At 37.9% G+C, this 16,674-nt stretch overlaps 1 protein-coding gene across 2 annotated transcripts in view; it reads left to right on the forward strand.

The window, feature by feature from the left end:
• Positions 1-16,674, forward strand: part of RASA2 (RAS p21 protein activator 2) — a 44,216-nt gene that overhangs the window by 14,557 nt on the left and 12,985 nt on the right. Inside the window, exons 5-10 of one of the 2 annotated variants that reach the window (XM_066326327.1) lie at positions 2,079-2,155; positions 8,771-8,854; positions 10,722-10,794; positions 12,026-12,102; positions 13,474-13,572; positions 15,611-15,767. In XM_066326327.1, the coding sequence (XP_066182424.1) occupies positions 2,079-2,155; positions 8,771-8,854; positions 10,722-10,794; positions 12,026-12,102; positions 13,474-13,572; positions 15,611-15,767 (567 nt within the window). Of the gene's footprint in view, positions 1-2,078; positions 2,156-8,770; positions 8,855-10,721; positions 10,795-12,011; positions 12,103-12,976; positions 12,990-13,473; positions 13,573-15,610; positions 15,768-16,674 lie in introns of those variants that run through there. The other variant, XM_066326328.1, reaches the window with a different exon arrangement.

Here is a 16,674-nt window from a genome sequence, read left to right on the forward strand (position 1 = left end):
TGTTCTTCTTAAAATTGATAGGATCTGTATCAATCAAACTCTGTCTTCCTATAGTAAGTACCTGAAAATTGATTGTTAATCCATTTGCAAAGTTAAAGTAGTACCTACCTGCCTTTGAACAACCCTAACATCTACAGATGCGAAGTGCGTTCACACGAAATCACTGTTTATTATTTATTGTATAAGAATGGCTGATTTCTATATTTTGAAGTAAAAGCCTTCTGTACAGCCACATTTAAAACCCACTTGCATCATATGTCAGAAGTTCTGATAAAGATCTGCAGATCAGCAGCTTTAGGAAACCATCACGCCGCTCTTGACAAACAAAATGACAAAAATGTTCTAAAACTCTGCGTGCATGTTGGGGAAATATTTACTTGGAGCCACGTTACTGTAGTCATCATGGCACTGAGCTGGTAGTTCTCACGGTACATGTACAGGTAGTTCCCAGGAGCAGCAATGAGGTGTTTTATTCCTGCTGTTTGTGTAAAGCACAATTTGTGGGGTTTGGTTTTAAAAGCAAAAGGAAGGTGTTCAGGCCATTCACAGTATCTGTTTTCTAAAACAAGTGAAGTCAGCTATTTTAATAAATACTACTAATGTCTGTCTTATTTGTCATTCCAAAACTTTGCCTTGTAAGGCTGTTGGCATGCTTCTCACTATCCTGTTTTTATCCTGTAAATCTGTTTTTGTAATGGAGTTTCTCTGCTTGACAAATACTTTCTTAATGTACCTGTGTTCCTGTCCCTGTAGTAACAGTTTGCAAAACACTTGGCAGGCATCCCAAAGCAGTTACGTTTGGAACTGCCTTGTAAAAGGAGCTTCATTTCTCCTCCCATGTGACGAACACAGAGGGAAACGCAGCCTTTGCCCCAGGGGATTTGCAATAAAAACTTTGCAGTTTTATGGCAAAACATAACTGCTCTAGAAATGCGTGCAAGGTCAGCTAAAGGTTTTACTTCTATTTTAGCAGAAAGGCAAAGCTGTAGTTCAGATTGTGACTTGCTTCCTTTGCCACTCTTGCAGATCACCTTCCAGAACCATTCCCTGAGAATTTTGTTTGTGAGCAGACCAGTATCATCTAATGTTCCATTTAGCAAATACACAAAGTCTGAGAATAGCAGGGAGAACACTGTTAGAGGAAAGGCTCTGTCAGTGTGTGCTTATCTTAGCTATAAAAGCCAGCACAAACAGCTGGGCACTGAAAGCAGTAGTAGGTATTGTTCGGGAGGTAGCTGTTTGGAGCAAAATTCAGCTGCTAAATTTTGGTCATCTCAAGAAAGTTGCATATCGTGGTTTAATGTTATGGAGCCTTTTATTGAGAGGGTCCAGTAGGTTGGCCCTTGCTGATTTCTGAAGGTAATTCATGCTGTGCTGTAATTTATGGGTTCTTTTTCTTAAATACATCCTGCCATATCAGAAGAAGAAAAGGAGGAAGCTGGGTTTAGTAATTATTGCTACCTTTTCCTCTCCTTTGGTTGTGTTTACTGTTCTTTGAGTACATCAGCAGTCTTCGTGAGATAATTGAAAACTGCCCTGGGAAGCACAGTACGTTTCTAAATTATCTTCAGTCTGGTGTGATGGACAGGATTTCACAGTGGATATTAAATGCTGCTGGTTGTGGCTATTGCATGCTCTTCTACTTTTCTAGGTATGCCTACCTGCCTTCAGAATCCAAGGTAATTTTAGAAGTTTCTCCTGGAGTGTTCAGAAATTCATGTCTGTGCAAGGGTTCATCCCATGCTTGGGACAAAACAGCTGTGACTCTTGCTCTTGGTAATTGCTCATGCTGGAAGAAGTACTTGTGTGTGTTAAATCTGTAGAAGCTTGACTGATTCTTGTGCTGTCTGCAGGTGACATAGTGCATCTCTATAGCATTGTCTCAAAGTTCAGGTGCATCCATCATGCTCTACTTGCAGGATATATGCTTTAGATGAGATACTTTCTTCAAGTGGTTATATTGGAATTACCTAAAATAACTTCGACCTGTAAACTGTATTATGTTCAAATTCTTACTTTTAAAAGAAATGCTTTTAAAATTATTTGTGTTTCTCTCCTGTGTTTTTTTTTTTTTTCAGGGAAAAGTTCACCTTGAATTAAAACTGAACGAACTGATAACAGACAATGGATCTGTGTGCCAGCAACTAGTAGTACAGTAAGGAAATGCGTTAATCCTTTAATATTTGATTGCTTGTTAGAACATTATGGGATTTGTCTTTCCTGATACTGGTTGTCTGCACGTCTTGGTACCAGTAGTATTTTTTCTTATGTGACTTTCCTTGGAATCAGCCTTATGAGGAGATGAGTGTATGTCTAGGGAACGCCAAGAGAAGTTTTTCACTGAAGCTGCTCATCTCTGCTGCCAAAGCTCTCACTTTTATTGGGACTATTAGGATTAGTGTCTTGTAATTCCAGCTGAATTTGGCCTGGTGAGAAAGCTAGGAATGTACAGTGCGGCTGACAGCCAGAACTTGCAGTACTGCTGTTACTGACCGAATTCCTGCTGCCTGCTGGTGGTATTTTTGGGGGGTTGGTATGGTAAAATTTATTGCTAGTTTTGCTTCAGAATTATTTTCTTCTGGTTGACCATGATAACAAATTCTTACAGAAGAACGAAGTACAGGAGTTGTGGTTCTGGAGCAGCATGTTTGCCACATTTCAATAAAACTTCATAGCAACAACTTCAGGAGTTTTCACTACCAAACTTAACTTTGACTCTGAAGTGTAAAAATGCTTCAGCATGTCAAACAGCATCATAAAAACAGTAACTTTTTGGTGTATTTGCTAACGTAATTTTCATTATGAAGTTAAGATGATGTTCTTGTCTTAGTCAACTCTCTAAATTCAGATGAGTAGTTGAGTTGGAACCAGACCCAGCAATGTGGTCTGTTTGCTGTTCTCTAACTTGGTGTGAAGGGAGAAGCTGTTCTGTGATAGAACTAAGCTAGTGAAAATGGTGGTGGCTTAATTGCTTAGGCTGATAATTCAGGTAAGATGGAACTTGCTGGACATAAAGGTATGTTTATTACTTAAAGATAGTTTGGAATATGTCTGCTTTTATAGCAGCATGGTTCATTGGCAGTCCTGTGGCTCTTACTTTTGAATCTCGTAGCACAAAGCAGAATTAGAACAGCTTTTTCCCTATGGACTGTTCACCACCAAAAGCTGGCTGGAGCTTTATGACTTGGTGTTTTATTCCCAACTTTCTTAATTTTCAGAAAATTTTCTATTTGTATATGTTCGTGCACTCCAAGTTAGTGTTTGGGGTTTGTATTTTAAAACCTTGCCTGGATTTTTCATATGATGAAGAAAAGTTGCATTAGAAAGTTACTGTTGTAAGTTGCAGTTGTGAGTAGGAAGTGGTTTACTCAGTGTGCCCTCTCTTAGGATCTCTTTATGACGGAGATAATTGATCAAAAGGAAGCCAGGCTTCTCTTTTGGTGGCTGCTCTCACCCACTCACTGCCATGTGGGAGAGGATCGTGCGTTAAACACTGCGGTCTGACATCAGTGCTCTTGTCTGAGGTTATGAAATGCACTGGAGTTCCTTAAACTAAAAATGTTTAGTACGATTTTACCACGTGTGCTGCTGCCCTTGAAATAATTTACTGCATTAGTAGTACATTGCACAGAAATATATTTTGGATGTACGTGTGAGAGTATGAGAAATAAGAAATCTCTCACTGAATGTGGTACTGTAGAAATGGACATAAGGGCATTTTTGAGACCCATTTGACCTTAATGCTTAAGGAACTTACAGAAAATACATGTGGGAGTATTAAAGAGAAAATTAAACACTTCAAAACCCTGCTTGTTTTGTAAATTTCCCATGGTAATTAGTAAGTGATGTACTTTCCTGCTATGTTTCACTAACCAAGCCCTGAGAATAGTGGAATTAGTAACTCTGTAACAAAGCTGAAAGATAGAAAGGAGCAGAACCATAACTGAGTAAAAGAAAGACAAAGAGTGGGCACAAATGTATTTATTTGTCTGTTCCTGACTCTTCTTTATTTGTTCTAATCTGGGAAATAATGGCCAAAGGAAAAAAAACCACTGAAAACATAATTCTTGGCATACAGGCTATGACACTTGCCTTTCAGGAGCAACATTTTACTTCATGTTCATATTAATAGTGTCTCAATGCAATGAAAATGAGATGCTTTTAAACCTTCACCAGTTAAATTTTTTCTAGGAGAGGAGAGCTTTAGATACTTGTGCTGGCTTCTGTGCACACTTGTGTTGCTAATGGATTTCCACTGTGTATTCCCTGAGAGTCCAGAAATGCTGCAAAGATGAAAAATAGTAGCTCCAACTTCCATTACAGAAGATGAAATGTGATGTTAAGTGCACATACAATAGCACGTAATTCAAAGGCTGTGATTCTGAGCATTACCTGGAGTCCCTATCACCTTGTGGCTGAACCAAAATGATGACTGGCTAGGCAATGGATTCCTGTTTGTTTGTCTGTAAACATGGCTCTAGAGGCTTTTTCTGCTGGTCTTCTAGATGAGTTTTATGAGGATTGATTTAAAAACTCAATTCCAGTAGCGTTTTTTGGCATAAAGCATTGTCAGTCTTCCTTTGGTGGAAGACTGTCTTAGAGCTAATGCAGAGCAGGCTAAACTCTGATTTAACACATTTTTGTATTAATTGCAAACTTGCTGTTAAGTTTCATGCAGTTACACTCACAGACTGTGAATTAAAACTTTGTTTTGTCTCCTATACTAATTATTTCCTTTTCTAATGTGTGAATGAGGAGGGGAAAAAGTGCAAGAGATTACCTGCTGACTCAGTTTGGGTTGTTTTTTTTTTTGAAACCACAATGGTGTGTATAGTAGCACATTTCACATTTCATATCCTGTCAGCTCTTGCTGGGAGTCCCTAAAAAGGATTTTGCATGGCCACTGTTTGCATGTTTGCTGCTGCTGAAATAGATGATACTTGAGCAATTTCTTGGCAAATTGGTAGTTGGGTGGTGGCACCTGCCTTCTCTGGGGTTAACAGCCCTTCAACTCTGAAAGAAGGTTTTATGTATTTACAGTCTGAATACTTCAAAGCTCAGAAATAGTTTTACAGCCAGATTTTGACTTCATTGCACATACTTTTCTAAATGAATGATACACCGTGATCTTAAATTGACCTGTCAGTTTGTTACTGTCCTGTTTATAACTTTGTCCGCTCACATGAAGTTGTTCTAGTGACCACAGCAATCTTTATGAAGTGCACATACAGATCTTAATGGCTGCAGTTAGGGAGTGTCTGTCTTTGGAGAACTTTAGCTGATTTGAATGATGGAGTTAGTCATTGAGGGGGTTTATTGTGAACTGGCTCTTTTTAAGGACTTATGTTCATCTTCTGAGCTGAATATATGCCGGTTATATCTGAAAGGCTCTCATTTCCTGTATGAAACTCCTCTTGCACAATACTACTGAGAATTAATGTAAACTGAAACGTGTCTTAGACTCTACTGAAACAGGGCTGTAGTTGGAGAAAAGAACCAAAGTTCTGTTACCTGTTGATTAAATGATACACAAGGATATAGTAGCCTAAAATATAAAAAAGGCTTCATAGTTCCTGTCTACTTCAAATGCCGTGTGTTTATGCCTTTTAAATGACAACTGCCTAGCTGGGTAGATGAAATGACATGTCAAAGCTGAAATATTTTTACTGTATGTTAGAAATGTATTTATTATGGTTGTCAGAATAGGACTGTATATTTAGTGTTATTTTGGTTTTTTTCGTTGCTGAAAATGTTTGGCCTTTTTTGTGTAGGTTGTGGTTTTGCTGGGATCTTAGTTGTTGTTTCCCTGTTAAAGGAGACTGCAGTTGCAGCACTTTGCCTGATTCTTTGAGGAAAGGCAGTATTCCTGTGAAATTGGCTGACTGGCGAACTGAGAGAGTTTTTTTTTTCATTCCATTCATTTCCATTCCAATTTTTCGATTTCTGCTAAGTCTACTCTAGTTTAGCCACTTCAAACATCTTCAGAATTTTTAAACATGCTTACTGCAGGCTGTTTGTTTAGTAGCTTGAAAGTATCAGTAATGATTCAGTGCAGTGTGCTCAGTCCCTAGGGGGGAACAATCCAGCTCGGTAGTGCTGAGTTGATTTAATGGCTTTCTGTCCCTAATGACTGCTTGCCTTTGGAGCTTGGGAGGGCTCCTGCATGACCAGGGAAATTCAGTTTGCCAAACTAACAACTGGCTTGCAACCTAACAGCTTCCTGTGAGGGTGGTCAACAGAAGCAGCAGTTCAGCTGCCCTGGCTGTGCTGTCACATGTGTCTAAAGCAGATTCCAGGCAGTTCCTGCAGACTGAAGGGATGGATCCGACTTGGAGCGAGAGGTGGAAGGGGCGGAGGTGAGGTAACTCTGGAATAATTTTTTTGTGCCTTATAGGTGGAAGAGAGAGATTAGGGGATATTAGGAGCTGATGGTCAGGGGAGGTGTTGGACCAGGGCAGGCTGTCTCATAAACTAGGCAGACCATTCTTGCTGGCAACAGAACTGGGACTTGGGCAGGAGGTGAAAAGGGAATATTAGAGCTGCTTCTGTAGGGAGACCAGCTGGAGCATGAAATCGACTTGAAGTGACATATCCATAAGATGAATCTAGAGATTCTAGTTCTGCTGCAAGACTGTGAAGTTGTCACTGAAATGTTTTTCATCTAACAGGAAATCACAAACAAGCCTTTCTTTAGTTTGTGTGTGTTGTGGTCAAGAGAACAGAACAAGCTGTTTGTGTAACCAGAAGTCCCAGAGGATCTGTTAGCCAGAGAAATCCAGGAGTTTGGTCAGCATGTCAAAGACTGTAAGAAGGGAAATTGTGGTGTTCTTGTTGAAACAGCTGAGTTCTCCTCAGATAAGGTTGACTGATCCATCTGCTTTGAATTTCCTATGAGGTTTAAATTGAATCTGATTAAAGGTACTCAGCACTCACACCTGAAACTGCAAAGCCCGAGGAGCTGCAGAGTGTTTTATGCTGCAGGATGCCCATCAGTCTGAAAGAAGGGTCCTGCCTCAGATCAGATCCCCCAAATGACTGAAAAGTCTAGACAGTTTAATTTTGTTGCCACTCTTCTGTGCCACTTGTGTGTTGGAGGAGGAATCAATTAATGCTTACGGAACAACTGGATGTTTCAAGAACCCATTTAAATGGTGGGTTTGAAATCACTGTAGCGTTCATTGTGATTCAAAAATTATTGAAATGCTGAAGGCCACGTGCTTGATAACTGGAAGAAAAATAACAAATGATTGTGCAGTGGTTCAGCACTAAATGTTCCCTGAACTGGCTAAGACAAAGGGACTTTTGGGGGGAGAAAATACCATCTGGTTTATAATTGTGCATACTCCAAAGAGGGTGGAGTTTTGAGGCAGCACAGGAGTGTTAGTGTCTGTTGTTTCCACACTTATGTTTGAATTTGCAGCTCCTGTTATTTTTTTAACACCGTTTTGCTGCAGTACATAAAGCATTTATTTAAAAATGTGTGCAGCTACATAACTTTAACCTGTTCTGTGCAACTTATTATTCCACATTTTGCTATTAGAACATTGACTTAGTTGTTCATATGAATCTATTCTATATGAAGTATATTTTCTCCTTAAAGTTGCCTAGGTCTTGAATTTTTTTCAGTATAGCAAATTATGACAACTGAAACTTTCTTGCATTATTTTAGTTAAATTCCTGCAGTACAGCTAAAAAATGCATTATTTTAAAGAGAACAGGAATATAACATTCAGATCTCATTTGTGTTTTGTTTATGAAATTTTGTAATCTGCTGAGTGTTTCTGGACTTAAACTAGTGTGTATTGTTGCATTAGAGCAGAATTTTGCTAGAAAGTCTGGTTTCTACTATGAATTTACAAACTCTCCTGCTTCACTTTTGTTGTTCCAGCTGTTTTGAGTTAATGCTCATACGTGGGCAGCATCTGAAGGTTAGGCAGCTTTGCTGACCCAGCTCTCCATTGCTGTTATGGTGATTCAGAGATTTCAAGACTTTAGAAAAGGTCCAGAAAAGGTTTCACTGTGTCCATAAGCATTAGTTGCCAACCATCCTGTCCTTTTTGCATCAGGAGTGGTGAACAGTGTGCTTGGGTACCTGTTGAACACCAGTTTACCATTTACTGTATGAATTACATTTTCAGGATTATTTTTAATAATCCTGATGGTCATTTAAGCCTGAACATAAACTGTTGTGAAAAAAGTTTGAAAATAAACCTTAAGCACTATTTCAAAGGTAGAGCCAGAACTATATGCTGTAATAGTTTTGGATGCTTAATTTTAAATACCATTTCAGGATTTGACTTGGCATTTCTTAGTGTAACTCAGAATGTAATTTATCCAAAATGAGATACTTCAATCCATTTCAATGCCTTCCAGATACAGTTGCTGCCACTGGTTGAGGCCAGATAGCTTTCTGTGGGCCTTGAGGAACCAAATTTAAAAGTTAAATGAGATCTGCAGTTTCTCCTAACATATAGCAGTTTGTTTTACTTAGGATTTTGTCGTTCATGTGTGATACTGGAATGTCTTTATCAAAGTAATTCCAAGAGTTCTCTTCTCACAGAGTCCCCCAAGTCTAACTGTTTACTTGAGTATTATTTTGTTTTACTATCTGGAGATCTACTTCAGGTATATGCATATGTACATACGTGTATTATATGTGTGTGTAATGCAGCAGGAGATAAAATGTTTTCAAAAAGAAAGCATTGTTTGGGTTTTATTTTTTAAGCCAAATAATTGTTTCACTGATCTATTGTTTGCCTTCTCCTTGTAGCATAAAGGAGTGCCATGGGTTGCCTCTTATAAACGGACAGAATTGTGATCCTTATGCAACAGTCTCTCTTGTGGGGCCTTCCAGGTAACATTTTAGTATAAAATGAATAAATCTACAAATGCTGTGATGTTGAATTCAGAAAGAAAGTCATAGGTTTTAAGCAAAATCTTTAAAACACAGAAAAAATCTTGCAGTGCAGTCATGCATACCTCTCATCTCCATGGATACTGTTCTCTCCCCTTCCTTGCCATATGCTCAGGACTGGGATGGTGTTTGGTCTGTCTGAATTGTCTGCTCTAGTCAAGAGCCACATGTGACTCAGTTCTTTCTTATGTTTGGTATTGGACTCTTGATTTCTGCACTGTACTTCCTTTTAATTTATGTGACATTCCCGTATGTCATGATACAGTCAGTTGCTCACTCACTTTCCTCTCTTCTCTGTTTTTCTTAATGTGTGAGTTTCTTTGCAGCAAACGTGTAGTAATTTTGAGGAGATGAGAGAGGAGAGGTTCTGGAACGCCTTCAGGATGCTGTATTCAAAGTCCCCACAAATGTCTCCTTGTTTGGGATCAGTAATCCTCAATAATTGCTGGGTTATTTCATTTAAGAAAAATCCTCCATCCCACACATTCACTTTGTGCAAGTCCCTGCCCAATAAGGAGGATAAGTTTCAGTTGTTTCTTTTTTGCCACATCAAACCCTTTCATTTCTCTGGTGCTGAGGAATTGCCTTTGTGAGCATAGTGCCAGGATGTGTTGTACTAAACTTGCTTGGCTTAAAGACTTAGGAAGGATTGTCCCTCAGTAAGCTCTGCATGGAGCATTTCTTTTCTCCTTGGTAATAAATGATCACATTTTTTAGGTTTGTCTTGGGGAGTTTTTTGTTTTGTTTGTTTGGGTTTTTCCTAAGAGGACTAGGGAGACTTCTTATACTTAGGAATCATGGGGCCAAATGGCAAAGAAGGTTAATTGACATCCATTTTGTGTTTGAGTCCTGTGATATGGATGGAAGTGGGAGAATGTTGGTCCCATAAAATATTTACCCTGTTAGTATAGGAATATATGTGCAAATCTTACAGGAATTCCTGGTTAAGATTTTCCAGTCTTATGAATGTGTGACTCAGGTACCATGACTGGAATATTTATATGTCCAGTGCCTGCAAATAGGTAGTTGATACTTAGGGCAACTTTTCTTCTCCCTTGTCTGTTTTTCTCACATATTTTATATTTCTTTCTTTTGGAAAGTCATTTTATACTACCACAGACCTTTGCTAAATAAATAAATAAACCTGTATTGCTTTATAAAATTTGTAAAAAAAAAAAAAAAACAACAAAAAAAAACCAAAAAAAAAAAAAAACCAGAACAAAACAAAAAAAGAAAAAAACCCAACAAAACCCAAACCCACACCACAAGGAAGTGGGGGCTGTTGTTTTGTTTAGCCCTGTGCTGCTTCATATCTGACATGAGCAGCAGTTGCTTTCAGAGGAGACCTTCAGTGTCTTGGGTGTAAGCCTCTGTCTGTAAAGAAGTAGTGGGTATTTCACCAGCAACAGAGGGTGGGAAAAACAGAAACTGCAGTTGAACAAGGCAAGGAAAAGTGTGCTCATTACCTTCAGGCAGTGGTAAAGAAGTTTAAATTTTAAATGCATTAGAAATTGTTGATGTATTTTAATTAATATATGTAAGTTTTACCTGTTTATAAAATTAAATACAACCTTTGGGTTGGTTAGATGCACAGTTAGCTAGATACAAGATTTAAGATTTTAGCTCTTTAAACTGTATTGTGAAGATGAACTGACTTTATTTTAAAAATTTCCTTATTGATCAAAGTGAATTCTAGAATAACAAAAAATGTTTTGAGTTAAATGCATGGGTCCTTCTTGACAATAGAATGTCTTTATAATTGTGTGTTTAAGTTGTCTATGGTAAAAATTTTACCACATTGGAACAGGAATGACCAAAAGAAGACCAAAGTTAAGAAGAAAACAAGCAATCCGCAGTTTAACGAAACATTTTATTTTGAGGTAACTTTTTGTCTGCTGCTCTTCCTGTTTATCTATTTCATGCAACCCTTCAGGTATTTTTAAGCAAGCTGTGTAGCAGTACCTAATGCAGAAAGCTCTCTTCAAGCAAATTGAAGAGCTTTAACTGGCCTCTCAAATGTAAGTGAATGACATACTTAAATCTGTCTGCCAGACAATAGCATGGTCCCTCCAATTGCTGTGTGAAAAATTACTTTCTCATAAGCACATATATGAAGGTAATTCCCTATCTTGAATCACTTTATGTATCTTCTATTGCCATCCAGAGTTCTGAGATGGTCTTCTATTTAAATATTTTTAAGCTTGATCTAAAAACCCCAAACAACTTACCTATTTAATAAAGTAATACAGTGATTATACCCTAAAAATTGTATTCTATTTTAAAAAAGTTAATTTTGTTGTTATTTAGGAGTTGGTTTCAATTCTACATGAGTTACCTGAAATAAACAAATTATGAGTTTAAATTTTCTTCTGATTTGTGTCAGTAATAAAAATCAAATTTGCCTTTAAAGCATGCTGAACTGAGAGTTGGGAGGAGTACAACTGTTGCATGTGCCTCAAAAGTATTATAATTTACTGTGTTTTTATAAATCCTGGTCCTGCTGTGGAACTTGAGTGAGAAATAGTTTTGTACCTATGCACGGCTTCAATGCATGTGTGTGTCTCAGTGTGCTCAAGAATACTGAGTGGATTTTTTAGGAAGTCAGATATTAGGATAAAAATGCGATCCAAACCACTCTGGTAACTTTCTGACTTATGAGTTATTGGAGTTAAATTGAGAATGCAGTCAGTCAAGAAATGAAGAAAGTGTAGATGAGAGGTTACCCTTGTGTTGCAACTAGGGTGAGAAGAAGGGGCTTCTTATTTGTTGTTCCTTAAAACATTTCAGAACTGGCTTCAATGCTTTCATGGGGTTCGTGCAAAAAAAATTAAATTTTTGCCAGTTTCATGTCATACTACTTGTTTTTTCTGAGAGATCTGTGCTGTAATTCCTTTGTGTATCAGCTAGCCTTCAGTAGGTTCCATCATGAACTCTTTTTGACCCATTTTTCTCCTGCTTTCTGGAAAAAGGCAGTTTGTTTGGTCAACTGGCCTTTTTCTTTTGTATAAGGAACAGTAACTATTTACCTATTCTAGAGGCAGGGAGGATTTTCATTGTTTTTTTGATGTCCATTATGCAAAAAGTGTGTTAATGGGAGGAATTTACTTGCAGGTGACCAGATCCAGCAGTTACACCAAAAAGTCTCAGTTTCAAGTGGAAGAAGAAGATATTGAGAAGCTAGAAGTCAGGTAAGTTACGTGGATTAGAAAGTGTTTTCATAGAATCATTAATGAATCATAGTATTTTGTCATCAAGACAATAAATACCTGTTTTATCTTAGTGTAGCTCCAGAGGATTACTGATCAGACTTGTAGAAAAGATGACACAGAAAATTTCTCTTTTTTTTGAACTTGTATTTCTTACTGAAGATGAGTTCTTTTGTTTTGAAGTAAATAGTGATTGAGTGTATCTAGCAGCCTAAACTTACTTCCTGTACCTGTGACTAAAGAAGTATGAGTGCCTTCTATCAAATTATATTAATTTGGGCAGAATACTGGTAATAGAACTTGTACTGAAAGATACCAGCATACCTGATCCTAGTCTATAGTTTCAAACAAAGTTGTCTGATTTAATAAAAAAAGAGAGAAAAGCCTCTTTTATGAGATTTTTGCGATTTCATTTTGCTTTCTAGAGGAATATTAGTGTTTAATCTTTTCCTTGCAAATGCAAATACTCAAAGTATGTTCCTTTTCTGCTGCTTTACCCTCGGAGCAGGTCTGTATTTATGCAATGTAGTTAGAACTGCAGAGATCCCTGTACTCAGTTTCTTTTCTTTATTGTGCACATACATGCACCAAATCTGCTGAATGACAGAAAGTCTTCAGGGCCAGCATATGTTTCCTAACAGGCATCAGAAGAAAAATTTAGCAGTTAATCGAAATAGCCATTATAGAACTAACTCAGTATGTGCATTTTTAACTATTAGCTTCCTTAATTAGATCTGTATATTTCATTGTAGATGCAAATATATTTAGAAAAAGTCATGCCCCAACAAATCTAGTTGTCTTTTGTTTTTGTTTTTGTTTTTTTGTTTTTTTGTTCTTAACAACTGCTGTCTGTCAGAAATGTCAGAGAGGTAAGAAGTAAGAGAACAAACCCAGGGTGCATGTCTGGAACCCGGTTCCGTTTGAGGTTGTAAGCGTACGAGCTGCTGCTTGGAAAAACAAGCGCATGTGTTGGTGTGGCATTGCAGTGTGCCAGATTCTAGCACTTAGGTAGATACTTAAATATATTGGTTAAAAAGTTCACTTGAATTACCTGAGAAGAAATGTGCACCGTTTTGGGGGTGGAGACTGCGCAGAACCCATACTTTGTGCCAGTATCACTTTTATTTACTGATGCAAGGTCTGCAAGTCTTAACTTTCACTGTTTGTTTCTTTATCTGTTCTTTATGGGTTAATATGCCACTTGTTTGAGTCTTCTTGATTTATTTACAATGGAGTGAGATTTCTAACATTTGCTGCCTGCATGCATGTGGATTAGTGCTGTAAGGCAGTTATTGTAAATATGCTTATTTCTCTCTGGGAGAAAAGAAAATTAAGCAATGTTCTTGTTTTCAGGGTTGACCTGTGGAATAATGGGAATCTGGTACAAGACATCTTTCTAGGAGAAATTAAAGTTCCTGTGAAGGTGTTAAGAAATGACTCCTTTCAAGCATGGTGAGAAATGGTGGTTCAGCAGTGAATTTGCTTGTGTCTTGCACGTTTTCCTTTGCAAAGGTTATGTTTTATTCTACCTATTCATTAAACCATGTCTTCCTGTTCTAATCTAGGTAAAATGTATTTCCAGAGTTTTCCTGCTCAATAAATTAACCTTGTCAGAGGTACATTTAGCTCTGCTCTTCCCCCTGTCTGCACACAGTCACAGAGCAGTTGGTGTGTTTGAGGGGGAAGTGCAGTGAGTGAAGATGGACTCTAATTGTCTCTTGGTCAGGTTGCTGGATTTCAGTGTGTGCTCTTCAGCCTAACCAGCAAACCTGGAGCTTCTCAGAATTGCATCACTTGTCATTCAATTCCTATGTCAGATTTCCAGAATGACTGATGAAGAGTTTATTTGATTATTAAGTGTGGCTTTTTTTCCTTCCTTGAGGAGGCTCCAGAAGTATCGTCTAGAGCCAAGCCAACATTGTGTCAGGGGAGCAGGCACAGCAGCTGGAGGGGTGAGGTATGAAGGGACATCAGGACAGAAACACTTCTGCATGGGACATCTCAGCACCCTCCCTTCGGATGTTTTTGGGAGCAGGAGCCTTTCTCTAGCTCCTTTACTGTCCCAAATGCTTAGCAGGAGGAAGGGATGAGTGCAAGGGATTTGAGTGCCTCCAAGTGTGTGAAATATTCTGCTTTTAGTGAACTTTTCAATACAGGAAAACACATGGGAAGGAAGTGTGTAAACAGGAACTAAATGTAACACAGGTCTTGGCCAGGAGCCATTGCTCCATGTACTCACCTCAGGCTCCCAGTGTCCTGGATGTTGAACTCGGACTCTTGGTGTTTGAATGTGACCCTGTAGGTGTTTGTGTTGGAGTTTCTGGTTTTTGCACGGTGTATTGCCGACATGGGGCTTGTTCTGCCAGTGTCTGATCAACAGCTGTATGACCATATTAACATGAAAATAGGCCTCTGTTAACAGCCTGTTGAGAGAAGGACTGTATCAACGTGGGTTCATTGCCACTGAGCTGTGCTGTGTAGCTTTTTGGATTGACCTAACTCATGTCTAGTTGTCTTGAGTGTGTCTGCTAATATGCTTTGTAGGCACACCTTGCATTGAACATCCTCATGTCCAAGTATGATCTGCTTATCAAAAACAGATCTGTGATCAAAAATAACAAATATTTTATACTATTGCTAATCTGTATAATATGGTTTTGAATGCTACTGAAGTACAGCAGAGAAATCATCTCTACTATTAAATATTTGGAAAATAAACCTAAATAAACCATGCTGTTAAGGAGAGGGTCTCCTGTTAAATCAGTTTTATTTTATGTTAGTGTGCCTTTATGGGCACTGCATCTGATTATGAAAAAAAGAAATCTGATCTCCTGTTGTAGAAGTCTAAATATACATGATTGTTAAAGAATATTGTTTATTGGAGTTTGTTGGAGTCACTCCAGTTTGTTGGAGTGCATGTTGAAACTACTGTGACACCACTTGAAAGTTGTTAACATTTTTGTAGGGCTGCACCTCCTGCTGGAATGCAATGAAACTGCAACGAATGAATTGTTCAATGTATTTTTTATTAAGAATAGAAAAAAACCTGCATTTTCCCTATATCTTGTTTCCTCAAGAGTGGTGCCTCTTAGTATTATGTGTTTTTTCTGGTCCCAAACAAGACCATTTAAATTCTTCACACTACCTGTTTCATCTGAGGTGTCCCTAAATATAACCTAGATGTAAAATGAGATGGCCCAGTGTAATCTCAAACTATCCCTGTTAACCTACAAAAAGCATATCATATTTTACTGTTTGAAAAGATGTGAGAAAATAAGTATAAGTTCCATTATGTGCTAAGGATTAATTAAATGCTGCTCATTTTTTTACTCTCATGTCGCAAGGGAGATTTGTTGTTAATTTTTTGCTAGTTTTCAGATGTAATCTATGCATACTGAAATAGTTAAATGTGATACTTAGCTTTATTATGGATTTAGTCAAATGAATGAAATAGGTATCTAATATTTTATAATTGTATTGTTGCTTATAGGTACTTACTTCAGCCAAGAGAAAATGGAAACAAGTCTTCTAAAACTGATGATTTGGGATCACTTAGATTAAATATCTGTTACACTGAAGACTGTGTACTTCCATCTGAGTACTACACTTCTTTAAGGAACTTGCTGCTAAAATCTTCAGATGTTCAGGTACTTTTGTTGAAAATTTCATTAAAGTGAAAACTAAAAATGGATTATGTGGTTGTGAGACAATATGAATTACTCATATCTAGATAATTGGTTTTATTTCTTTGTGGTAATTACTTCTGTCACACCCAGATGAACAGCTTCTAGAGCTTTTACTTCTGTTCCAAAGTACCAGGATTTTCTTCTTATTTTAGAAGAACCAGTGGAGACAGGAAATAACCTGTGCTGTATGCCTGGAGGAGATAAAATATTTTCTTCTTGTTGGCTGTTCCTTTCAACACTGTGTTTTTCCACTGGTCTCTATTAGCTGCATGGATTTAGAGGTTTTCCAGGGACACTGATTCATTATTGGCACTGAAGGGCAGATAATTAACAAAAAGGATCTACTTCAGAATTGGTTCCAAATTTTACTTCTGAATTGCTTCTGCCTTCCCCAGGATGTTATTAATCAGCATGACTGGATTTCTCACCAGGACATGGTGACAAAGGCCGAAGTGTGGCAGAGGATTTGCATAACATTGAGATGGGAATCCAATTGTAGTAACCAGACCTCATATTCTGAGCTCTTTTACAGCTTTTCATCAATTCAGTGTTAGTGAAGTACTTACAGAGGAGAAGAAAGATAGAGGAAGCAGATGTAACTGAAGATTTTGCTGGCCCACAAATACTGCTTTGCTGGAATTCAGGAATAGCTGAGTATATAGGTAGCAGCAGTCAGCAGCTGTCTTTTCTACTGAAATTATTTAGGTTTTGTATTCAAATTCCCAATTGTACAGTGACAACAAACACTTTAGAAGGGTGTGAACTTTGTTTTAATGTCCCCTGATTATAGTTTTAATAGTCCTATAAAGATACATGACATTATAGTAAAACAATTGCTTTCTGCCTCTAACTTGGGTTTGTGACAAAG

This window comes from Sylvia atricapilla, chromosome 10 (assembly GCF_009819655.1).
Source record: "Sylvia atricapilla isolate bSylAtr1 chromosome 10, bSylAtr1.pri, whole genome shotgun sequence".
Taxonomy (NCBI): domain Eukaryota; kingdom Metazoa; phylum Chordata; class Aves; order Passeriformes; family Sylviidae; genus Sylvia; species Sylvia atricapilla.